Raw genomic sequence first — 26,860 nt, 5'->3', positions numbered from 1 at the left:
CTCTAACATAGTTACTGCAAGGCTTCAAAACCACCTGTGTGTGCGTGTGCAAGTACAAGGGTGCATGTGTCATGTGCAGGAGCACGTGTCTAAGAAGGCCACAGGACAACTTCCAGTATTGTTCCTCAGGCACTACACAGCTTTTTTGAGAAAAGGTCTCTCATGGAGCTCACCATGTAGCCTAGGCTGGCTAGCTGGCCAATGGATCTGCATGTCTTGCTTCCCCAGCATTGGAATTAAAAGGGTGCCAGGTCCAGTTTTCTGTAACCTGGATTCTGGAACTCCAACTTAGATCCTTGTAAACACTATAATGAATCTGCTATCCCCCCTGCTCAGCAATATTTTTAAAAAGTGATCTTTGCCAGATATGATGGCACATGTTTATAAAACCAGAACCTGGGAGGCAGAGGCAAGAGGACAGCCAAGAGTTCCAAGTCAGGCAGGTCTACATAGAGTGAATTCAAAGTTGCCCAGGGCTATACAGTGAAACTGTATCTCAAAAACAAAAGCCACCAAAAACTGTAATAGGTATGTACCGTTCCTTGTTTAAAACAATCATCTAGGAAGTGTTTCCCCAGGGCCAGCACACAGCGACTAATACTACTGTTGTCCAAGGGGACAAGCTACTTCCCAAGGTAGCAGCAGATCTTGTCAGTATCAACCATGTGGTACATGTTTTGCAGCCATGAAAGATAATATATTCAGTGAGTAATGGACTCTTATGTCAAGGCTCCATAGAGAGAGCTGCTGAGCCCCAGCAATGGATGGCAGAGTCAGAGTCCCCACAAGAGGCCCTAGGAGGGTCATCACATGAAGGTGAAACCTAAGTTGCAATGGAAACCACTGGAAATCCCCAGAGGAAAGTTATAGGTGTGGAATAAGGCTGCCCCAGAAGGGCTGCGAGTACTCTGAGGCAGAGCTGCAGCAGCAGGTTGCTCAAGCACTTGGGAGCCCAGATGATTCTGTCACAAGCCCCAGATGCGGGACCTGGAGCTGCACAATCTGCTCCAGACTTTCTTTGCTGTGTCCTCATTTCTCTCTTTTGGAATGGAACTGTTCCCTCTATGCTCTTGTATACTAAAGTACACAAACTTGTCTTTGATTCTACAGGGTTTCTGTGCAGAGACTGCCCTGAATCTCACAAGACCTTTAAACTGTGTCGAGACTGATGAAGACTATGGGGCCCTTCAAGAGATGGACCAAATACATTTTTGATCATGAAATGAAAACAAGACTTTAGGAAGCAGAGTGGATTGCTATGATCTAAAGCGATGTGTGTGTATTTCACAAATAGCTCAGCAGGTGAAGTGCTTGCTGTGAAGTCTGTCTACATTGAGTTCAATCCTTGGAACCTATGCAGAAGTGAAGGGAGAAAACTAACCCTAAAAAGCTGTCCTCTGACCACACTCAAACAAATACACCATGGCATTCATTCATCACACTCATGGCCAGGCGCAGTGGTGGTACAGGCCTTTAATCCCAGCACTCAAGAGATTAAAGCAGATCCCCCCAAACCCAGGCCTAGTCAGGGCTACATAGTGAGAGTCTGTACGAAGGAAAAGAACAAAACAAACAAAAAGAATAAAAAGATCAGGTATCACTACAGAGGTAGAGGCAGGAAGACCTCTTCAAGTTCAAGGCCAACCTGGCCTACATAATGAGTTCCAGGAGAACCAGGGATATACAGAGAGACCCTGTCTCAAAGGGGGGGGGGGGGGAATCATATTTGCAGGGCATACCTGTGTATGTCCACAATCCCAACACTGTATAAGCTGGGGAAGAGGATTTGTATTTTGAGACTATCCCAGGGCATACTGCCCATCCTTTCAGGGAAGAAACATCATCAACAACAAAAAGCAAACAAAAAAGCCCAAGACCCTATGTTCATAGAAAACATTAAATGTTTTCTTTTCTAAATAATATTTTTAAATTTATGTTGGTGGTAATCTTTTGTTTGTTTTGAGACAGGGTTTCTCTGTGTAGCCTTGGTTGTCTTGAACTTGCTTTTGCAGACCAGGCTGGCCTTGAACTCACAGAGATCCGCTTGCCTCTGCCTCCTCAAGTGCTGGTACTACAGGCGTGCATCACTGAGCCTGACTGGTGGTAATCTTTTTGTTCTTTGTGGTTGGAGGTAGGTTTGCTATGTGACCCTGTGAGGCCTGTGTAACCCCATTTCTGAATAAGAAACTCTGTCTTAAGGGTAAATGACCTAGGCATAAACTCCAGTTTCAAAAGGGAGAAAAACCCACAAAAATGTGATTTGACTACTCACCTCTGGTAATATTTAACCATCACCCTTAGCAACAGCTAATCGGTGACTATCTGAAGTTTACCCAGGTGTTCTTTACAACAGGATGATTAAAAACAATTATGGTTTGGTCCTCTGGACACCCATTATTTGCTAAATGTAAATCAATCATAGAACTGCCAAGCTGGAATTTCCCAAACCTTGCTGTAACCCTAAATAAAAACCCCGAAAACTGCTGTCAGTCAGTGTGGGCCCGAGCTTGAGTTTGTAATAAAGACTCTTACTGTGTTTGCATCGGAATCAGCTCCCTGGTAGTCTCTGGGGTCCAGGAGACTTGAGCATAACATCTTGGGGGCTTGTCTGACCGCCCCCCTGAGCCCCCCATAATTGCAGGGTCGAGAACCAGTAAGTGTCTAGTCTATGTCTGTCTGTGTCTGTCTTGGTGTTCCTCTAGTTTCTGTGTTGGGCCTTGAGGCAAAATCTGTAATCTGTGTGGTCAGGAACTGTTAGAGCAGATGCACTGGACAACCATGGGCCACAGGAGGCCTGAATATGTTCCAGACCCTGTCAGAGGAGATGGATGCTTCCCTAAGTTTCTATAAGGGGGGACAGATCCCCAGTTTTCTGTGATCTCTGGATCTCTGGATAAGGACCAGGTGGGTAGCTCCCACAGTGTGCCTATTTTGCCTTTTTCTGTTGTAGGAATGGAACGCTTTGTTGTCTGGCTCTATGTGTGTCTTTCTGATTGACTGTCTTGTCTGTTGCTGCCTGTTGTGTGTGTGTGTGTGTGTGTGTGCGCGCGCGCGCGCGCGCGCATGACTAACACTGACATTATAAAAGTTTGTTATGAGGATCTAAAAGTGTTTGTGTGTCTAAGGTGTTTTAAGGTATGTGAACACAAATTGTAATGATATAAGAAAATTAAGGCATATTAAAAATGAAAACTATTTCAGATTTCCACCCATGCTATTGTGCTTATGTTATAAGATTTCAAAGGTTCAGAATTTCAACAATAGAGTTCTTTTTTTTTAAGACTTCCTTTTTTTAAAAATTTATTTATCATTAATACAACATTCTACCTGCACACCAGATAGAGCCACCATGTGGTTGCTGGGAATTGAACTCAGGACCTTTGGAAGAACAGCAAGTATTCTTAACCTCTGAGCCATCTCTCCAGCTCCTGACAATAGAGTTCCGATAAGCTGATGGAGCACTGACTGCTTATTATTCAGTCACAAGCTTCAAGATTTTAATTTCCTTTTGGTTGTCTTCTGGTATAGACTTGTGCTTCTAATTATGCTAAAACATCTCTGTCCACTGTGTATATCTTAAAGAAAATAATGTTCATGCCTTTTAACCCAAAGCTGTAGCTTTCATTAGGTCTTAGTGAGTGACATGAGTCTACTCTGGCTGTCTTGTAGACAACTGTTACCTGTTTTTTCTAAAGTATGGATCTAAATACAATGGTGATACTAATATACTTCTTTTTGTAAACTCTAACTCATACAAACTTCAGAAAATCAAAAGGTCATGAGACCTAAATCTGCCACTGCTCAAACAGACCTCAGATAAAAACACCCGCCTGATTTTGAAGTGGGAGTTTTCCCTTGGTCTTGGGATTCCTCATTTTCCCTAATTACGGGACAAAATTTAACTTCTGTCTCTAGTCTAAATTTGTCTCAGTAGATTTTCACCTGGCTGAAAGATTCCATTCAGGGATCAGCTGTAAAGTATGAATTGAGATCTGTACTTGCTGAAAGCTTAAGTAAACCAGTCTAGCTGATGTGATGGCTCCTTATCTCTTCACCTAGACTCCTAGTTAGATGGTTTTGTTAAATGCCCCATTGCCAAGCTTTTGACTAGCCTTTCGGCCTTCCTGGGCCCTCAATGTTTGTCCTAATGTCAGCCTGAAGAAAGTTACAGAAGAAGAGAAATTCGTTGGCCATTATCCTACCCAACAGACTGAAATGCTAAGCCAAAAGGGGCTCCCTGGTGTAAGGAATGGGTTCCTATTATGTCAATTGACTGCCAGAAAATTGGCCCCAAGAGACCCACTACTGTTAAGCCCTAAGTGACTCTACACACTAAGAGCATTTGACACATCTCTCTGCTTGGGTTCCACCAAAATAGAGCAAGAGACAGACTCTCTCTGGTCTATGACGCTTAGTACATACCAGTAATTAATGACCCCAGACCAACCTTACAAAGTCCTGCTGGTTAAGCTCTAACTCTAAGCCTCTTTGCTGTGAGGGCGTTGCTCTCAACGGCACTATCAACTTTCCACCCATCCCAATGCGTGCAGATGGCAGCAGAGGGAAGGTACAAGTTTCACCCTTCAGTCAGCAGCAGGACAAGGTTTATGTGTAGGGCACGTTAATTTTTAGATAAGATTAGCAATAACCATTGTTTCTCATGGAAGACACACCAACAGTCCATAGATAACTGTGTTTCATAGATCTACTGGCAAATACTATTTCAGATGTGAAATAGTTGCTTGCTTCAATATTCTCATTATCTCAGATTTCTGCCTGCTAAATTGTTAAATAAACCGAAATTCTAAATTAAATTGTTCAATTCTTTAGTATTATCATAGTATTTGTTATATGTTTCCCTATAAATCATAAGCAGACATTCTCCTCATCCCTAGTTACATTATATAGCCCAGGCCAGCCTGCTTATGAACCTCCTGCCTCAGCCTCTGGACCACCCCGCCTGCCCAGCTCCTAACTCCCCCTTTTCCCCTTCTAACATGCATAATTACTTATTTATTGATAGTAGTGGTCATGGTGAATATCATGGTGTGCATGTGTAGATCAGAGGTTAGAAGACAACTGGCAGGAATCAGTTCTCTCCTTCCACACACATGGAGGCTGGAGGTAAGCCCCGTGGTGTTACTTAGGTGCCATCCACCTTGTTCTTAGAGACAGGGTCTGGTCTCTTTGTCCTGGAGACTGTGGGACTGTGAGGCTGGCCAGCTGCCAGTGTCTGCCTCTCCAGCTGAGTTTATAAGTATGCACCACCATAACTGCCTTTTTTTTCACGGGCTCTAAGGATCAAACTTCTGTTTCCACACTTGCATAACAGACACTGTAATGATTTGGACTGAGCTATCTCCGAAGCTTCACATTCTTTTCGTAACTAAAACATAGGAAGTAGAACCAAAATCAACTTATACTTTCACTTGTTCTCAATTTTAATTTGAAATTATTATTATGCCATGAACTTACTACATATTTACTGTCTCTTCATATATCCTTTAAATTTTAATTTTTATTATTTTTCATTATGTATACGTGTATGGGTATGTGCACATAAGGCCAACATATCTGAATCCACTGGAGTTACAAGCAGTTGTGAGTCACCCAATAGGAGTTCTGGAAACTAAACTTCACTTTTCTGCCCAGAGCAGAATATAGGCTCTTAACTGCTGAGCCACCTAGTCCCCCAATGTGCTCTTTAAATATGATAATCCTTATAATGAGCAGGCAGTGTTGGCACGCATTCGTTAATCCAGCACTTGGGAGACAGAGGCAGGCCGATCTCTGTGAGTTCAAGGGCAGACTGGTCTACACAGCAAGTTCTAGGACAGCCAGGGCTACAAAAAGAAACCCTGTCTCAAAAAACAAACACAAACAAACAAAGCAAGCAAGCAAACAAAAAAACCAACAAAAGGTAATTCCTATAATGAGAAATCAAGCAATCTTTTCCATTATATACTTAGTTTCTACAGATCACCTCTCTCTATGCTTCTCCAATCCCCTCCTTTCATTATTTTTGTTGTTTTTTGAGATAAGTTCTCACTATGTAATTCTGTATCTCTTGGAATTCACTGTGCAGACAAGGCTGTCCTTGAAATCACAGTGAGCTCTACCTGCCTCTCTCTCCCAAGCGCTTGGATGTGTCACTAGGCCCAGTCCTTTCTTTTTAAATTTGTTCTTTTTAAAATTTAATGCGTTTTGCCTGAATGGATGTATGCATACCATGTACATGGCTGGTACCTACAGAAGTCAGCAGAGGGTGTTGGACCGCCTAAAACTGAAGTTATAAATGGTTATGTGGGTGCTGACTAGGAACTGAACCCTAGTCCCCTACAGGAGTAACAAGTGCTCTAAACTGCTGAGCTAGCATTCTAGCCCCCTCCATCTTTTCAGCTCTAAAAGTTAGAGCCCTTGGGGCTGGAAAGATGGTTTGGTGGCTAAATGGCATGCTGCTGTTCTAGAGGACTGGAGTTCAGAATCCAGTACTTGCCTTGGGAAGCTCACAACTGCCTATAATTCTGGCTCAAGGGATCCAACACCCTCTTCTGGCCTCTACAGAAAGGCCCCACATGTGGAATACAGTCTTAAAGTAATACAGATATAAAAAAGGAAATCTTTTAAATTAGTTTTAAGTGTATTATTTTATGTGCAAGTGTTTTGCCTGCATATACACACTTCCACCACACGTGTGCCTGGTGCCTGAAGGCCAAAGGCATGAGATCCCTTGAAAGTGGAGTTAGAGGATCAGAACTACCATGTGGGTGCTGGAAAGTGAATATGTCCTCTGCAAGAGCAACAAGTGCTTTTTTTTTTTTTTTTTGCAACAAATGCTCTTAACCATGGAGCCATCTTCCTTGTCTCTAAACATAAATTAAAAAAAAAAAGGAAACCATTTCTCAAGATTGAATTTTAATTTTTATTTACTATCTAGGTTTATCTTTTTATCTGTATTAACTCTATTCTACTTTAACTATATTCTACTAAGAAGATTAAAGACAGCCAGATTTAGGGTTTTTTTTTTGTTTTTGTTTTTGTTTTTTTTTTTGGTGTACATCTATAATCTTAGCACTTGGAAGGCTACGGCAAAAATGTTACAAGTTCAATGTCAGCCTGGACTATACAGCAAGACTTTGGCAGGCTGGAGAGTTAGCTTAGTGGTTAAGAGCACTTGCTGAGCCAGGCATAATGGTGCACACCTTTAATCCTGCACTGAGGCCAGCCTGGTCTACAAATCCAGTCCAGGACAGCCAAGGCTACAGAGAAACCCTGTTTCGAGAAGAAAACAACAAGAACAAAAACAATAAAACAACACTTGTTACGAAAGAATCGGGTTCGATTCACCCGCACCGAGGCTCGCCACCTCCTCAAGCACAAGCACCAACGTGGTGAACAGACACACAAATGAGGCAACACACACATAATAATAAACCTAAAAAAAGAAAATTAAATTGAAGCTAAAGGCTCTCAGAACCTGAACCTGGCTAAATCTAACTCAGAGACTACTAAGACTGCGCTTGTCTTTGACCTGTGTACTAGGACCTGCTTATTCATCAGGGGGCAGAATCCCCTCCTCCTAAACTACAAGAGCGCTGCGTAAACTAGCTATGGAGACAAAGTGGTCTCTAACTACAGACCTCACACCAGGAATCCTGACTCTTTACCTTCCAGATGCTTGGGTCAGAAACAGAAACCCCCACACTGGGCACAAGCCTTCCTGACAGCCCATACCTTGCTTTGTGATTCGGAGGAGCTATGTTTACTGACCTCCCCCAGTCCATTCCTATTTTTAGTGTCAGCTTTTTCGGAAAGGAAAGAGTGTAAAGTAGATTTAAAGTCATGCTTATACTCAGTAGCTGTGGGACTCTTTCTAAAACTGTTACAACTTATACTTAACTTGGGCAGTTAGCTCATACCTATAATCCCAGCACTAGCAAGATGAGGGCAGGGGGATCACTGAGCGCTGAAGGCCAGCACAGTGAAACCTCATCTCAAAACAAATAAATGAGCCAAGTACACTGATGCAAACTTGTGACTCCAGCATTCAGGAGGCTGACCCGGAAGGATCAAGAGTTCAAGGCCAGCTTGGCTATCCTGAATCTGAGGCCAGCTACTGCTACGTGAGTTAGTGTCTCAACTCAATCGCAGCCAACAACCCCCCTCCTCCGGGGGAAAAAAAACCCACTTGTATTTATTTTATCAAACAGGACAACAAGAAACATCTAGATCTTAGATCAACATTTGGTCAGTAATATATACTTAATATTGTTTTTATTTTTTTTAATTTCATAGGGAAAAAGAGACTGTACTTTTATAAATACGACACTCAAAAAAAACTGTATGTCACAAGAATATATAAAGAAAATTTATCAACAGAGCTGGAGATTTGGTCGGCTGGCAGAGTGCTATTCTACATGCATGAAGTCCTGGGATTGCCAGGCAGTGTAGCGCACGCCTTTAATCCTGGGAGTCAGAGGCAGGTGGATCTCTGAGTTGGAGGCCAGCCTGGTCTACAAACTGAGTTCCAAGACAGCCAGCGCTGTTACACAAAGAACCCTGTCTCAACTAAACTAAACTAAGAATAATAGTACTAATAGTTCTGGATTCAACCCCTTGAACCTATAAAACCAGGTGTTGTCCTGCATAGCCCATAATCCCAGCACTCTGGATGTAGGAGGATCAAGGTCATCTTTTACATAATGAGTTTGAGGCCAGACTCTATGAGACCTTGTCTCAAAAAAGTGAAAGGAGCAAGGTGTTTTGGCATACATCTTTAATCCCAGTATTCATCCTTAATCTTAGCACTAAGGAGGCATATCTTGGCAGATCTTTCTGAATTTGAGCCCAATCTGATCTACAATAGTGAGTTCCAGAACAGCCAGGGCCATGTAGAGATATCCTGTATCATCAAACAAGCACCAATCCCACCCTCCAACCGCACCAATGCCCAAAAGAAAAAAGGAAATCAGAAAGAAGAAAGGAAAACAAATCAGGACTGGGAAGATGGCTCAGTGGGTAAAAACACTAGCCGTGTAAACTCGACAATCTGAGTTCCACTCCCAGGACTCACATGAAAAGCCAGGCACAGGGGTAAGCTACATGTAACCTACTTCAAGATGGGAGGCAGAGACAGAATAACCAAGAAACTCTTGGGCCAGCTAGTTTAAAGTACAGAGCACATCAGGAGGGGGGCGGGAAGAGGAGGAGAAGACCCTGACTTAAGGAGGAGGAAGCAAATGACTAATTCGTGCCTGAGTATGCACAGGTGTCCACAGATGCTCATATACATTGACCCACACAGCAGAGAGCCAGCTCCCGAGTTGTCCTCTGGCTGCACATGCACCCCCACACACAGGGTAAGTAAATGTACTTTTAAACATTCAAAACATCTAAATATGGACCACGGCAGGAGAGATGGTGGTACTTGTGATACCAACACTCAGAAGGCAACGGCAGGAGGATTGTCGAGTATGAAGGCAGCTTGAACCACAGAGAAAGACCCAATCACGAAACCAAACAATACAATACAACATTGCTCCTATCCAAATGAGGTACTTCTACACAAAAGTAACTGAAAATCTTTATTCTCAGGAAGAACCAAAACAATATTCAGGACAATCACGTGGCTAATTCTGCTGAAGAAAGACATGCATAATGCCAGGTGCGGTAGCTAACCCCTGCAATCCCACTCAGAACTTGGCTGATCCGGGAGGATTATGCGAGCTAGCAAAGAAACCTTTCCCTCTGCAACCCTTCAAAGGGCCCAGTGACATGGTTCAGTGGGTAAAGGTACTTGCCACCACGCCTGATGACCACAATTCAGTTTCCAAAACTCACATGGTGGGAGAACTGCCTTCTCAAAGTTGTGTTCACTGCGGCATACATGTACCACCAAGCAATCACACAGACATACACATAAATAAAAACAAAGCTTTAAAAAATAAAGGGCTAGAGAGATAACTCAGCAGTTACGAGCACTGGCTGCTCTTCCAGAAGACACAGGTTCAATTCCCTGCCCTACAGTGGGGCTTACAACCATCTGTAACTCTGGTCTCACAAGGCCCAGTGCCCTCTCCTGGCTTCTGTGGGCACCATGAAGGCATATGGTGCACAGACAGACATGCAGGCAAAAGATCCAACATGTAAAATAATAATAAAAAAATAAAATTTAACGATTAACAGAAAGAATAAAAAAAAAATAAGGCATGGTATGGTCTCTGGCCTAAAAACAAAACAAAACAAAACCTTCAAAGGTCTCAAGTAGTTAAAGAAGCAAGATTTGGGGAGGTCTGGAAAATACCTTTAAAAGGCAGAAACAATGTCTTTCTGAGATAGGGCCTCACTACGAACTCAAGGTAATCTACCTGCCTCAGATTTCTGTTTTAAAATTATAGGCATGCATAGCCAAATATAATATGCTAGTAGTTCAGTAACTATGTTAGCAGTCTAACTTTCTAGACAGGATGAGTTCTGAAATAGAATCAGACCCTATTCATTTTCCCCAAGACTGGAACTTTTACTTTGCAATGAAAACAAAACATAACAGCTAAACTAACAAATAGCTTAGACAAAGGAGATATTTCTGAGCTAAACCTACATATTTCACAGCAAAATAAAGACTTCCATTTCAAAGCTACAAAATGTTAAAAAAATTTTTTTTAGAAATGCATCCAGTCTAATGGTCACAAAATATAACTATAAGTCATTACTGTTTTTTCTAAATTAATTATATCCTTCTGGTTTTACAATATTTAATGGTGCAAAACATTTCTGACAAGCTGTGCTGTCTCCTTCAGATGACAGATAAACTTATTAACATCACTTTTCCACAGTACTTTGTTTTTAACAGTAACAATTACATTGTCCCATATACTATAAGGTTTTAAAAAAGCATTTAAAATACTATAATGAACAAAAAAGAAAGTTAAGGAACTGGAGAGATGGCCCAGTGGTTACAAGCACTGTCTGCTCTTCCAGAGGTCCCGAGTTCAATTCCCCGAAACCACATGGTGTCTCACAGCCATCTATACTTGGGTCTGATGCCCTCTTCTGGCATGCAGGTGCACATGCAGAGCACTCATACATTAAATAAATAATAAATGAAATCTTTAAAAAAATAAAAAAAAAGGAAAGTTAAACTAATAATAAAATTAAAAAAACAAGCCAAGCAGTGGTGGTATATGCCTTTAATACCAGCAACTCAGGAGGCAGAGGCAGGCAGATCACTATGAATTTGAAACCAGCCTGGTTTACAAAGTGAGTTCCGGAACAGGCAAGGCTACACAGAGAAGCCCTGTCTGGGGGTAAACAAAAAACAAAACTCACATGCAAAAACAAATCCAGTTTGCACAGTACAATTATATACCCCGACACAGAGAACTCTACAGCCAACACGCTCGATTTTCAAGCTATCCGGTCAGTGTCTGCTAGCTACACCCAAGTCTGAGGTCCCAAGAGGTATGGCACCACATGTAAAAGCCTTGCATGAGCTGAAACGGCATCCCAACCTTGGGGGAAAAAAAGCCTGAGGAGACCAGGCTTAAATTCTATAAACGGTTACATGGTCAGCGTTGAATGTTGACAACAAAGTACAGAATAATGCACGAGCCTAGAACTGCATGCGCGACAGGACATGGTACCAAGAAGGCATCAGCATTTTATTAGAGTAACACGGCCTTTTTTCCCCTCTCTGTGTAGCCTGGTTGTCCTGGACTCACTTTGTAGCCCAGGCTGGTCTCACAGAGACTCACAGAGATCTGCCTGCCTCTGCCTCCCCAAGTGCCAGGATCACAGGTGTGCGCAGCCACACCCAGCCAGGGCTTTCCTCTCATAATTACTTAGAGCAAGACTTAGACAGTGAAAATAATCTGCTACAAATTACTTAAAGGTGCCATTACTACCATTACTATGGTCTAGTCTAGGCACAAATCCTGTCAACTGAAGAAAGTAAAATGACAAAATCTAGCATAATATCTGCATAATGTTGAATCTGCTAGTAAGAAATTTACAAAACAAACTTGACTATTAATTTTTGTTTGTTTTTCAAGACAGGTTTTCTCTGTGAGCCTGGCTGTCCCGGGCTCACTTTGTAGACCGGGCTAGATCCGTTTGCCCCCCAGTGCTGGGACTAAAGGCACACACCACCACACTCAGTTCTTTAAAAGATTTTTAACCAGCTATTTAAAAAAAAAAAAAAAAAAAAAAAAATCAACAATGTCGATATTACCACAACACTACACACTTCAAATAGCCAAGTGAAGCCATCCCAGCCACCGGGAGACAGGCCAGGGACAGTCTGAGCTACACAGTGAGACCCTGCTTCAAAAGAACAAACAAACAAACAAAGCAGGAGATTAAAACAGAGAAGCCTGGGGTGTAGCTCTGTAGCAGATGTAGGATATACAAAGTCCTGGGATAGATACTCAGAATACAAAACAAAGAAGGGTGGGGAGGAGAGGAGAAAGATGCTAATAAAAATGAGCTGTATGTTTTATCACAATTAGACCAGAACAGAGGCTGGCCATGGTGGCAAAAATGTGCAATCTCAGCACTTAATAGGCAAAGGCTTCAGGATCATAGTTCAGGGCCAACCTCAGTTGCATAGAGAGTTCAAGGCTAGCCTGGGCTAAAAGAAGGCCCTGTTGCATCCTTAACCCCAACCCAAAAAGAAGAAAAACAAAAAAATAAAAGCTATAATCTCAATGTTCGGGAGGCAGAGGCAGGAGGATGAGTACAATATCAAGACCAGCCTGGTCTATACATCAAGTTTCAGGCCAGCCAGGGCTATATAACGAGAACCTGTCTCAAATCAACAAGACAAAACTAAACTTCAAATAAGCTCTAATTTTCCCTTGTATATTTTTTTTATTTATCTACTTATGTACTTATTTTTTCAGGGTTTCTTTGTGTAGTCTTGACTTCCTGAAACTAGCTTTGTAGACCAGGCTGGCCTCAAACTCACAGAGATCTGCCTGCCTCTGCCTCCTGTGCAAGGATTAAAGGCTTGAGCCACCACCATCCTAACCCTTACATTTTTAAATAAATGTATTTATGAGTTATGGTGGATTCATTGTGCGCCTTTTACCATAGATCTGGAGCTACAACACCAATGACCCTAACTGACTTTGCTCAAAGCTCACTAGGTATGGCACTGCACGCCTATACTCCCAGCACTTGGGAACTGGAGGGAGGGAACCATGGGGGCTTGGGCTACCCTGAGCTACACAGCACTATCCATCTCAACAAAACAGCCTTCTTTTCAAGAAAGCAAAAATTTAAAGAGAATCCAAATTCAACAAAGTTCTTAAACAAAAACAAAACAAAACTTAGATCTCTAGATCTTGGTAGTGCAGGCCTCTAATCCCAGCACTTCCAGATAGGCAGAGGCAGGCCTATCTCTGAGGCCAGCCTGGTCTATAGAAGTATCCACTTACCCACCCTTTCTTGCACATATACACACATGTACTGAGGGGTGTAGCTCAGTGACAGAAAATTTGTATAATATACACGAAACAAGCTGATTTCCAGTACTTCAAAACCACAAATAGAAAAGAACACTACTCTCTCCCCATGCTCTAATTATGTAATTTTTGACACTTATCATAAATAACTTTTGGATCCAAACATATCTGCTATCCTTTTCTTCCTCCCCCCGACCCCCAGACAGGGTTTCTCTATGTAGCCTTGGTTGTCCTGGACTCATTTTGTAGACCAGGTTGGCCTCGAACTCACAGAGATCTGCCTACATTGGCCTGAGATCACAGGCGTGTGCCACCTTGCCCAGCCTACAGCATATGCCACTTGGAAAGTAAGTTTAATGGCAGTCACTTGTCTGTATTATCTCTCCAAAGATTAATGTTCAGAAAAAAAAAATTCAAAATATATTTACTGGTAACGTCCTGTGCACCATTCCTGAATACAACTTGTAAGTAAAAGTTATTTTTTTGTTTTTGTTTCTGTAAGAATTTCAAACCAGGCATGGTGACACTTGTCTTTAATCCCAGCACTAGAGAGGCCAAAGGCAGGCGATCTCTGTGAGTTGGAGGGCAGCCTGCTCTACAGAGTTATAGTTCTAGGGCTCCACAGAGAAACTCTGTCTCAAAAAAATATGAAATAAACATTTTAAAAAAGAAGAATTTTAAAAGCAGGGATGTAGCTCATTGGTAGAATGTCTGTCCCATTCTAACCATATGTAGGATGCATTCATAAAGCCTCCTGTCTAACTCGTAACAAACCAAAAAAACAGTTTGTTAGTGTTTTGGTTTAGTTTTTGTTGTTTTGGTCTTCCGTTTCTTTGCTTGTTTTTTAAGACAGGGCTTCTCTGCAGAGCCTTGGCTGTCCCGGAACTCGCTCCATAGACCAGGCTGGCCTCAAACTCCTGCTTCCACCTGCCAAGTGTTGGAATTAGAAGTGTGTACTACCACACCTGCCTGGCAAAACCGAGTTTCACTAGTTGAAAGACTCTGTTGCATTCCCTGTTCTCTTGCTCACCTTAGCACATTGATTAGAGTTCAGCATTCATGTAAAGAGCCAACTTACAAAACTCAAAGAATTATTGCACAATTGTCTTCACACCTCCCCTTGTGTAAGGCCCTCTACAGTTAGATGCAGTTTCCCCTTGCTTCTGAGTTGACAATCAAATCAAATCTGCAACCATCAACAGTTTCCCAATCAGAAGGAACTAAAATGTAAACACAGTTGGTTGCTTTCCAACTCACAAAAGCAAGAGCTCTCAGAAGCAGACATGTTGGTATTTTAGGTTTTATCTAAATGACTAGTCTAGTTAAAAAGAAAAGTGCAACAGAACCTTTAAATCATGTATTTTCCAGAGTCAGATCTGAGAAATGGCCTCTGCTTGGACAGTCCTAGGAAATTTCTTCTTTCTGTTTACATTTTACACAGGTTAACTTTCCTCTCCACCACCACAACCACTCTGATGACAATGCAAAAGAGCCATGGGAAAATCACTGGCTTCAGAGAGAACTTAGAAGGACAAAAGTTAAACTTGGCTATTGAATGATTCTCTTTGATATAGTAGCCACATAAACATCACTGAAAGGCATACACAGAGAACACTCTCACATATGTTCCTTGTAGTCCACCATTATCACCTCCACATCAAAATCCAAGCAGGTTGGGCCATCCATAATATGTATGGCCCTATAAGTTTAAGTGACAGCAACTTATTCTCATCAATTATTGGCAAGTATGGAGGCTATACATGACCTAAGATAAGGCTGTAGGAAAAACAAGCTATTCTAGCAGGGGAGAAGATGGGAGAAAGCCAAGTACTTGTTTAAAAAGACAACAAATACATCTAGGCACAAAATTTGCTTCAAAAACATTATTTTCACTGTTTTTATCATCATCGTCATCATCATTTCGGTAAATTTAAAAACTTACCCTGAAGAGATTTTCCCAATCCCTGGCCCAGCTTCCACCCATGTTTCTGGAGTAAGCGGTGTCCAATATTATCCTGACAGACAGAACAGAGAGACAAACCAAAAATATTCCAATAATATATTCTTCCCTTCCTAGTGACATTAAAATAGGTGATGAACAAGAGATAATTCTATATATATGCATGCAAAAAAGGTGCTAATAAAAGGATAAATGTGCCCAGTAAAAGGGACATTAATGTAAAAAGAAATGCTGGCTAGTATTTTATATGGGGAAGAACATGGGGAAAGGGTTCTTTCTGATAGTGTGCTGGGCAACTTTGTACATAACACTTTAAAACAAGAAAGGGGGAAGGAAAAGGGGGGGGGAGAATCCATTTATAAAGTTTTAAAACATTAAAAAGCATGAAATCAAGGTATTTATACAATCATATCCACCACCTAGACAGCACCACTTTAAGATCTTTTTTTTTTTTTTAAAGAAAAGAAAAGAAAATCTGCATTGTGTTTAGTTATTTTGTTTATGTGTCAGGCTTTCATGACATAAAGTAAGCTGTAAGGCTACCCCAGCACGAGAAATGGAGACAACCACCAAATCCAGGCTAGGCTTGATTGGCTTTAATATATATAACATATAAATATAACCAGCATGCAGCCAATATTAAACTGAAAACATTGAGGTTAGTAAAACAAGAAGTTAAATCAAGTAAACAAAAAATAAAATGAGCTCAAGCACAGACTGAGTGATGCATTTCAACGTGTAGTCTAACAAAAATGCTAAGATGTTAGAATGAAACAGGCCTAGCAATAAGTCAACAGTAAAGAACCATTAGTGCATGTGTGGTCAATATACATAATGTCTCATCTGGAAACGGTATTTCAATGTAAACTGTATGACAAGATACCAGAAACAACAATGAAATGTCAGCCACTATTTTAAGAATCAAGAAATCAGAAGCCTGGTAGCTCTCTGCTTAATTTTCTACTTTTAGAACTACTGAGAAGTAACAAGACCAAGCTAAAGAACTACTGGACGCCAGGGGGGAAAAAAAAGGCTACCCATCAGAGAAGAGCTAAAGGCTGGGCTGCACTGTAGAGGAGGGCAGCTGCTTAGCATGCTGAGTCCAATCCCCAGAATCACATACACATTAAAATAAACAAAAAAATTTCAATATGTAGTCCATGTAATTTATAACATTAATCCAATACTGTCACTTGGAATTAATTTTATTATACCTGAAATCAATTAATAAAGCCTCATAAATCTACTTCTTCCTCTTTTTTTATTTTTATTTTTTGGTTTGTTTTTTGTTTTGTACAGTCCTGGCTGTCCTGGAACTTGCTCTGTACAGCAGGCTGCCCTTGAACTCAGAAATCCTTCTGCCTCTGCCACCTGAGTGCTAGGAATAACAAGCTTGTTTTTCTTTAAAAGAACACGTTTCCCTCCACAAGTTTAACACAACATGCATTTGAGTGATTGGTTTTTTTGTTTTGTTTTGTTTTGTTTTGTTTTGTTTTTTTTTTTTTTTACTGGTGGAGTTGAGATTTCTATAATTTCTCAGGCAGGATCTCATTAGCATGGGTTGGTCTTAAGACTTGACACCCAAGGATGACCTTAAACATTTGATCCTCCTGCCTCTAGTTCCACAGGGCTGAGATTACAGATATGCAGCACCATGCCTGGTTTGTACAGTGCTGGAGACTAAGACTGAAGCTTCATGCATGGTAGGCTAGCACTCCACCAGCTGAGTGGGTGTTCCTACCCCCAAGCTACTCCCTTTGTGTTTCTGCTTTTTGTAGACAGGTCTTAACTGTGTTGCCTACCAGGCTAGCCTGGAACTTGTGATCTTCCTGCCTCAACCTTCTAACTGTGCCACAATGCCTGGGTAACTTAATTTTATGGGGCTCCAAGGTGTTTTAAAAAAACAAAAGGTACTATTGTGATATGTGATTCCTCACACACAAATACATGGTACGTTAAAAGGCCACTATGAATTATTTTTGCTAAAAACTGAAAGAACTACAAAACACAAGGCTATGTGCAACCCCAAGTGATGATGCTCACATTATTAAATATCACAAAAATTTAACTGGACACTGTTGATGCTCCTCTTCTCTCCTACACTGCTAAGAAAAGCATCATCTTACCTAATACTGAGTATGTCTTACTATGACTAACTTCATTATTTAACAACAACAAAAAAATTAGGCCAATCATTTTGAATCACATCTGTACTTCCAGAACTGGAAAGGTGAAAGCAGAAGGCAGTCTATCAGGAGTTCAAGGTCATCCTTGGCTATGTAGCAAAATTTAAACCTAACCTGAGCTACATGAGCCAAAACAACAACAAAACAAAGGCCTGGGGATTTCGTGCAACTATATAGTACTTCTCTAGCATTGTGTGAGGCCCCGATTTGAGCCTTACCACCTCCATTTTTAATTAAAAAATACAACAAAATAACATGAAAGCTGAGCACAACAACAACAACAAAAAAAAAACAACAACTTTTTTTTCTTATTATCAAACAAACTTGTCTCTGGAAATGACAAGGATAGGAAAATGACTAACCACAGAGTATGTAGCTGAGCCTGGTGTGTTGGCACACTCCTTATAATACAAGCAACAAGATCTCTAAGGCAGGAGGGTCACGAGTTCAATGACAGGACTAAAGAGAGATCTTATCTCAAAAATAAGAAAGAAAAAACCTAAATAACTAAACAATTGCAGTTCATTACTGTTTATTCTCTTTGGCACAAAGATTTATGTATTAAGTAATGCTGACAAAACTTGTTGTCCCTCCCCCATTTTGTTGTGATTTGTTTTTGTTTTTCTTGTTTTAAGAATTCAATCTTTGGCCACATGAGATGAGACATTATGTTGACTGTGTTATATTATGAATGCACTAAAATAAACAGACAGATGAAGCAGTATGCTATTTCCAAAAGCAGTGCAAGTGGAGTGAAAGCATTTCCATACGAACCTGGCTTTAAAAACTGGGCTGTCAAAAGAACAGTTAAATGTAACACAAAGTAAGAAACTGTCCAATCACTAATGGTCGTTTTATTTTTTTATTTTTTTGTCTTGTTTTCAATTCACTGCTTGCAAGTAATGTATTTATTAAAGAAGACTGAAAGCATAAGTAAAATCACAAGTCAAGACCAGCTGAGAAATTCAAGAGCAGCGTGTTGTGACTGACAACAGTGAAAGGAAAAGCAAATGTTAAAGGGAGAAAAAAGAAAAGTTTAGGGTCATACACATTAGCACCACTTTTACAATCCCACTCAAGAGGCTGCTGTCACCTCTAGAGAAAGCTACTGATATGGAATGATAGTGGCATTACTCTTCTAAATGCTAATGTTAAACTGCTTTTTAATTAAATACACTTTTTTCAACTTTTCTAAGTAGGAGCAGAGAATGGAATGTTTGAGGCTATAAACTATCGAACATGCCACTGAGTCCTGACAAAAACAAGACAACAGAACAGCACATACTCTTCCCCCAGCCTCTTCAAGTAAATAAATAACTAATAAAGAAAACCTGGGCCTCTCCTAGCTTTCAAACTACCTGCGTCTGGAAGAAAAAGCTGCAGTGTGGCCCATGGTCTCAACAAAAGTATTTAGTATGATTGCCTGTCAAACAGGAAAAAAAAAAGAAAAAAAAGAAAAAAAAGGTGGCGGTGGCTATGATTAAGAAATACTATACACCTGTAAGAAATTGTCAAAAAAGTAAGTTTGTTTTTTAAAGTGTGTGTGTGTGTGTGTGTGTGTGTGAGATCAGAGGTGTCAGATACCCTGCAGCTGGAGTTAACAGACAGCTGTGACATCCCCGATGTGGGTGCTGAGAATCAAGTTGGGTCTTCTGCAAGAACAATGCTCACTCTTAACCACTTGGTCATTTCTCCAGCCACAGAAAGAAGAGAGAAGAGAGAGGGAGGAGAGAGGAGAGAGAGAGAAAAGAACAGGTGTGGCAGCACACACTACAATCTCAACACTAGGGAGGCAGGGGCACCCAGATCTCTTCAGTCTAAGACCAGCCTGGTCTACAGCACACATCCTGTTTCAAGGACAGCCAGGACTACATAAGGAAACCCTGTCTCAATAAAACAAAATAAAATAATTCTGAATTATTTTAAAGTTAAATTAAATTAATAAATAAAATAAAATAATGAAGAAAGATAAGAACCAAAAAACAAAAAAAAAAAAAAAAAAAACAAAAAAAACCCCAGCAGACTTGAAAATGATGGCTAATATAAGGAAAACACAGCAAAACACTTTTACTCTTTTATTTCAATTCTGTTTTTTGGGGACAGTTTGTATGTTCTTGGCTCTCCTGGACTCACTTTGAAAAGCAGGCTGATCTTGAACTCACAGCAATCCTCCTGCCTCTGCCTCCTGGAGTACTGGGATTACAGGCATGCACCACCACACCTGGCTGCAAAACACTTTTACAGTAAGACTTGTCCATCTCTGAACTATAAAAATTGCCACTATTAATAAACAAGGGGCTCAATTATCATCCTGCAAAAAACAAGGAACGTATTTTATTTAGGACCGTGATTTTGTGGTTTTTCCCATAGTAGAGTCCCATTACTATAATGGTAGACTGACTAAAAACTTAAACCTCCAGCCAGCCGTGGTGGCACAAGCCTGTAATCCCAGCATTCAGGAAGGCAGAGGCAGGCAGATATTTTGTGAGTTCAAGAAACCCTGTCTCTAAACAAACAAACAAACAAACAAAAACCAACAAGTAATCATGACGAATACAGAAAATAAGCATTAAATATAATTCTAAAAGTGTTTACAAGATATTGGAAAAATATCTTGTAAAAAAATCAGAAACTCAGGCTGGAGAGATGGCTCAGCAGTTAAGAGCACTGGCTGCTCTTCCAGAGGTCCTGAGTTCAATTCCCAGCAACCACATGGTGGCTCACAACCATCTGTAATGAGATATGGTGCCTTCTGGCATGCAGGCATACATGCAGGCAGAACACTATACATAATAACAAATCTTAAAAAACACAACAAAAACAAAAACAAAAAAAAAACACCCAGCAACTCTGTACTATTTTTGTCACTACAATAATCACAAAAATATTTTATTTAAGTAATAAAAGTAAAATATATAAGGTCAGGCATAGTGGCACATGCCTGCAATTCCAGCACTTGAGGGGAAAAAAAAAAGCCAACCTAGTCTTCATAATGAGTTCCATGATGGCAGTTTGAATTAGACTTAGAAAAGAGTAAAAGAAAGCCAGGCATGGTGGCTCACCCCTTTAACTCCAGCAGGTGGATCTCTGTGAGTTTGAGGACAGCCTAATCTAGTGAGCTCCTGAACAGCCAGAGCAAAATAACAAAAGATCTTTCAAAAAAAAAGGAAGGAAGGAAGGAAGGAAGGAAGGAGGGAGGGAGGGAGGGAGGGAGGGAGGGAGGGAGGGAGGGAGGGAGGGAGGGAGGAAAAGAAGGAGCGATCTGTGGGCTTAGTATCAGTGCCTATGATCTCAGCACTGAGAGGTGGAGGAAGAGATCAGAGACCCAAGGTCATCCTCAAGGCCTGAAGCCAGTAAAGTCTCTATGAAAGTGTCTCAACAAACAACAAAATAGCCAGGTATGATGGTTCACACCTAAAATCCCAGAACTTGGGAGGTTAAAGCAGGATAGCCATGAGTTCAAAGCCATCTTAGGTTACATACTGGCATCTAAGTCAAACTGGACAACAGGGAGTCCCTGGGGGAAAAAAGAAAAAGAGAGAGAGAGAAAAAAGAGCTAGTATCATCTACAAATACATATAATTTGAGTTTTAAATAGTTTCATAGAAACAAATATTAATCTTTTAGTCTTTTCAAACAATGTAATTTACAATTAACAAAGATTTGTAGGGGCTGGAGAGATGGCTCAGGGGTTAAGAACACTGGCTGTTCTTCCAAAGGTCCTGAATTTAATTCCTAGCAACCACATGGTGGCTCATAACCATCTACAGTGAAATCGGGTGCCCTCTTCTGGTATGCAGAAATACATTCAGGCAGAATACTGTATAAATAATAAATAAATCTAAAAAAAAAAAAAAAAAAAAACAAAACCAAAGATTTGTGGTGGTAACTGGCCAGGCTGTTTACAATTTAAATGTATATATAAGAATTACAAGGAATTTCTATTTTAAGCTAAGAAATAAGGCAAATGAATTTCTCTTAAGGGGAATACACAGAAACAATTTTCTACCTGATTCAGAGTTTCCAGAGTTGAGGTTCAAAATGGCAGCTATGTTCTTCTGCTGAAAATGAAGACCTACTGTATTCAAACGAAACTGAGCTGAAAATCTTTTTTTTTTTTTTTTTTTTGTGGGAGGAAAGGGGGGCAAGTTTACCTCAATTGACTTGTTCTGGTTTTTTTTATTTCTAAAATTAAAGAGTAAATTAAAATTCTGTACTAGCAACATGTGTTCCTGTTCATTATATGAAAGTTTTCACATGGGAAAATCTTCAAAAGCAAGAAGTGCTTTGTAAGTAACCACCAATATGCTGAAAATGTACTACCAAGGTAAAAAAGCAAACAAAAACCTCATTAACTATTTTAGACAGTCCTTAATCTTTTTCTCTATTATTACACAGAAAGCACAAACCTTCCCAAGAACGGCTCTCTGCTCCACCACAGTAACCAGGACCATTTGGCAACAGCAAGAGCTGGCTACAAGTTTTGATACTAGACAACAGAATCTCCTATCTCAGGAGAAAACCACTTCAGATACATCAGTGGCTAGATGAATATTAATCCCACACTCAATTTTCTTTTAGCTGACAGCACACATTCAATTTATAGAATTTAGCCCATTTTCATCAGGACAAAACTGGTAAAGTCTCTTGAGTGGGTTGTAAGTCTTGCTGATTGTGTATTAGAGACTCTGTAAGCAAGAACCAACGCTACCAGGTGAACCCATGCAAAGAGCAAATTTGTAAAACTTCCCCGAACCGAAAAAAAAAATCTATAGCTCACTACAGATGACAAATGAAGACTGGAGAGAAAAGCCACATAGTAATGCTACACCATTCAGCTCCAAGAAGCACACTGTTCATTGTGCAATCCACACACGGTCACTGCTCAGAGTCAATTAGCAGTCTCACAGAGTTACATTTTGGAACTAGTGGAGTCCACAGATCTAAACAAATATGCAACATAACAAAATTCCAGTTATACACGTACTACTAAGTCCCTAACAAATAAACAAAACATTGGGAACTAAATAGAGTTTAAAAACTTAACACTAAGTTTTAAAACCCACTCAACCTGACAACTCCTTAAAGTCAGGATTTTTTTAGTCAGGTAGAATGAGAAGTAACTAATGGCTGGTGAAAAGTTGTACTTCCAACTGTACCAATGACAGAATTTTTCCAAGTCTGTGATGCAGGCATTTTGTCTTTTGCCCAACTTAACTATCCCATCTGTTTTATCATCTTCATACTAAGATAAAGGTCATAAAAATTATATATCCTAAAATGTACCAACTGATTCTTGTAACAGAATCTGAGATTGGGCTATAGCTTTTAGATTACATTTAGTTTTGCAAATATCTTCAATATATGGAGGTCATAACTGTGGCCTACACTTCAAAAATCTCATAAACCAACAACTTTTAAAGCTGAAACTAAAAAAGTTGTTCATTGTAAGGAAAAAAATGATTTATTTTGTTCTCTCACAGTAATTTAGATAATCAAGTTATCTGCCAATTCTAATATAATTTTCTTAGAAAATGTTTTACTCTTGACCAGAATGGTATCTTATTGGTTGAAATAAAGAAAAATAAAACTTTATAGCAAATATCATCAAATACTTTATGAATCTTAGATTTTATTTTTAACATTTGCCTGCTGAAACTGAATAACTATACCACCTCACTAACAAATCCAGACTTCAGAAGTTTGCTTAATGCATAATTCATTAACATCTTTGAATCTTACTCCGCATTTTGCTGGTTTGTATCAAATATGCTCAGTTATGAAACAAACAGGCTTAATTCTGAACTCCTAACAGACCTTCATAAAGGCATATTCTTGACACAAGCCTGTGCAGACCTCCACGGTTATCAGCCGCTGTGGACTACCTTTCTTATGAATTTAAATGACTACACTTGAGCACCTGCAATGATCTGTAGACTCCCAAAGCTATGTATTCCCAGCCACTTTTGAGTTGCATGCTGTAGCAAAACAGTCAGCACCTCTCAAGATATTGCTGCAGAGAAAGATCTTAATTCAGCAGAGGCTCTTCCTGTGTCAAAAGCAACACTCCCCCTTAGAACAAAACAGCTCAAGATAGCCAGCCAGCCCGATAACTAAATATATACTTACTATCTGCTGGGCATTCAGATAGGGGACTTTTGTCTTTGGATGAGAAGGAACACTACCTATCAATCATGTAGGAGTTCTTTTAAAACTTCAAATTTTATTTCCAAATCATTAGGTAATAGAAATAAAGCTCTTTGTTTTCTGGGTCCCATGTTTCTTTTATCAAGTCCTATCTAACACAATGCATCCTACAAAGGTCTTCCTACTATTATTTACATTACCAGTTCACAATTAATGCATGTTTATAGATTCCAGAAATAATTTTTCATTAGAAGTATAACTTAATATAAAATACACATCTCTGACCACGTATTTATTCTAAAAGGTAAAGATCTGGTCTGAGCACAGTATCATCTGTTATTTCACATGGAGAAGATTAACATTATCTAACAAACAAGACTTAAGCCGATTCTACTCTTACTCACTGAGATTACTCGGCAATGATTACACAAGCAGACTGTCTTGTCACAGTGCTTTGCTTACGAATACGACATGTCCAAGAATAAAATCCTGGGCACTGTGAGGAAACAGTATCATTAGTCTCAAGTCATAGGGATGGTTTTAAATATATATATATATATATAATGTGGACCTACACAGAATTTAAAAGTGCTAATGTCAATGTTTTAAAGAAGTACTGAGTACACTAACAATGAGGCAGGCTACTGGTTCAGGCTAATTGAACTTCCTGATACTGACAAGTCAAGGTACTGGATAGAAATGATACTGGGGAGTTGTGACTGGTGGTTTGTTCTTAAAATTCTGATGTAAAGAAATATTTTTAAATTAAAATAGAAAAGTAAATTACTTAAGTATATTCCATGTATCTTGATGGATTTTATCATAAAATTCTACCTGATGATACTATCCAATACAGAACAAGGCACATACCTTGGTAAGCGTTAACTTAGCAAAGTGGGCTTGGCATTTTAATCTCATGTTAAAACACAAGACTGGACTTTCAGCACATTATCAGATATGAACTCTCCCTCTGCAGCATTATCACATGCGTCATCAATTACTGCCATGCCTAGTCTAGCATCATGCCAGCACATTAAGACAGAAAGTATACTATATGCAGTGTTCACTGGACCAGAAAGACAGAAATAAGAAGGGGAGGTAGGGGAGAAAGAAACCCTAGAGAGAAATTAAAAAAGGCAGACCGTGCAATACAAACCAGATCATGGCTGCTTAGCTAATATGGGCCAACTGCTGTGGAAGAAAAATGTCGAACACCCCAAGTTGTGTAAATTTCTGTAAACATCTAAACACACATACAAACACACACAACAGCAACCTAGTTAGGAATATAAATATATGTTGATCCTTTACTATGACATAGCTTTGAAAACAAAAGCTAAATTCTCTATACTTTCTAAACTGCCTTGCTATTTCACAGAAGGAAGCTAGTGTTTCTTAAAGGGAGGGGGGCTATCTTGACTGATATTAAAATCAGGATTCCCTTTCTGACTTCTTATCCATTGTTTTACCAATGCCTCAATGAAATCTTTTTAAATATGTATGTGTAAGCGCAAATTTTAAATACTGACAATAACAAGCTTAGCTACTTTAACAAAGGACAGTTATTTTAAAGTAACTTCTTAATGTTCAAAACTTAGGTCTTTTTGTTTGTGTTTTTCCATACAGGGTTTCTCTGTATAGCCCTGGCTGTCCTGAACTTGCTCTGTAGACCAGGCTGGCCTCCAACTCACAGAGATCTGCCTGCCTCTGCCTCCTGAGTGCTGGGATTAAAGGGGTGTATCACCACCACCAGGCCCAAGACTTTTTAAAATTAAGACAGAGAAAATCTCCTTGTTCTATGGCTTAGTATCATTAATGTCATAGACTAAGTAGGAAGTATGAAAAGACCTAAAAACAAACAAACAACAACAACCAAAAAACAAAAAACACAGCCATTCCTTAAGCTATAGAGACAAGCTTACAAGGGCTGGGCAGTTTGCTACTCTCTTAACTGTTTCTACTGGAACATTTCACACATCATGTTGCCCAGAAATGGTATCAAAGGATCAAAATACATTTTACTCCTTTACTCAATTTACAAAAACACTACATATAGCTTTCTATCTTTTATCAAAGATTAATATGGGCCAAAATGACATTTTTTCCATTAAATCCTAACTTTTTTCCCCTCCGTGTTTAACACTGGCTTTCCAACGTTATTAACTCACACCCAAAAGTCTACCTGATTATTCCAGGGCATGCAAGAAAATGCTCTAAACTGCGCTGTCCGCTCTATGGAAGTTTAACTTCACTCACATCAAGTGTCACACAAGCTCTACCTAACTAACGGGCTAAGACCCAAAATAAGCACGGGTCATCTTACCGATTCTATAGGCTTGTCAAGGGATGCTTGTTCAATCTCCAAGTGTCCTTCTTCATACTGATCAAAGTGATTACCCTGGGGGGGAAAAACATGCAATTATTTTCAAAAGTAATTAACAGCAAAGTGACAGATAATCTAGCCAACTACAAGTTATTTTTATATTTATTTTCAATAGAAAAACCAAAACTATACTACAAATTGAGCCTCCTTTAAAACAAAACAAAACAAAACAAAACAAAAACCCATTAGCCCCAGTGAGAGGGTTCAGCACTGAAAAGGCACATGCCACTAAACCTGGTCACCTGAGTCTGATTCCTGGCACCTACATTGCTGAAGCTACTTCAATCAAGCTGTCCTCTGACAGCCACATGTGTGCCATGGAACACATGCACATACTTGCAAATAAATAAATATAAATTATTTTTTTAAATGCCACCAAAGGACACAACTCAATGGTAGAGCTCTTTTTCAGCACACATTCGGTCCTAGGCTCATTCATGGGGGATGGGAGGTATGCACTCACCCATAAAAACACTTCAGGATAGGAAAGATGGCTCAGAGTAAGTCTTGCTGCCCAAGGATTCAAACCTGATGACCTGAGTTAGATCCCTAGAAACCATGTAAAGGTGGAAAGAGAGAACTCTATAAAGTCATCCTCTGACCACACGATCATATGTAAGCTATGTCATGTGAGCCTACACGTGCAAACACAAAATCTTCACTAGCAGTTAGAGGTATAGTTCTAGCAGGCCTGGCACATGCCTTGGATCCAAGAACTAGG

The 26,860-nt window shown here is 39.9% G+C and overlaps 1 protein-coding gene across 6 annotated transcripts in view; it reads right to left on the bottom strand.

Annotated features, from left to right (window-relative positions):
- Nucleotides 1-26,860, bottom strand: part of Gpatch8 (G-patch domain containing 8) — a 78,970-nt gene that overhangs the window by 37,999 nt on the left and 14,111 nt on the right. For 2 of the 6 annotated variants that reach the window (XM_060386618.1, XM_060386616.1), the window contains exons 1-4: nt 26,080-26,154; nt 24,913-24,947; nt 18,384-18,401; nt 15,406-15,478 (exon numbers count right to left, since the gene is read on the bottom strand). Coding sequence is in view for 1 of the 6 variants with exons in the window: in XM_021642775.2 (XP_021498450.1) it covers nt 15,406-15,478; nt 26,080-26,154 (148 nt within the window). In the remaining 5 variants the exon portion in view is untranslated. Of the gene's footprint in view, nt 1-15,405; nt 15,479-18,383; nt 18,402-24,912; nt 24,948-26,079; nt 26,155-26,860 lie in introns of those variants that run through there. The other 4 variants (XM_060386617.1, XM_060386615.1, XM_021642775.2 and 1 more) reach the window with 3 other exon arrangements.

Source organism: Meriones unguiculatus, chromosome 7 (assembly GCF_030254825.1).
Source record: "Meriones unguiculatus strain TT.TT164.6M chromosome 7, Bangor_MerUng_6.1, whole genome shotgun sequence".
Lineage (NCBI taxonomy): Eukaryota > Metazoa > Chordata > Mammalia > Rodentia > Muridae > Meriones > Meriones unguiculatus.
The sequence above is the reverse complement of the archived record's forward strand: the minus strand, read 5'-3'. Positions and strand labels throughout refer to the sequence as shown.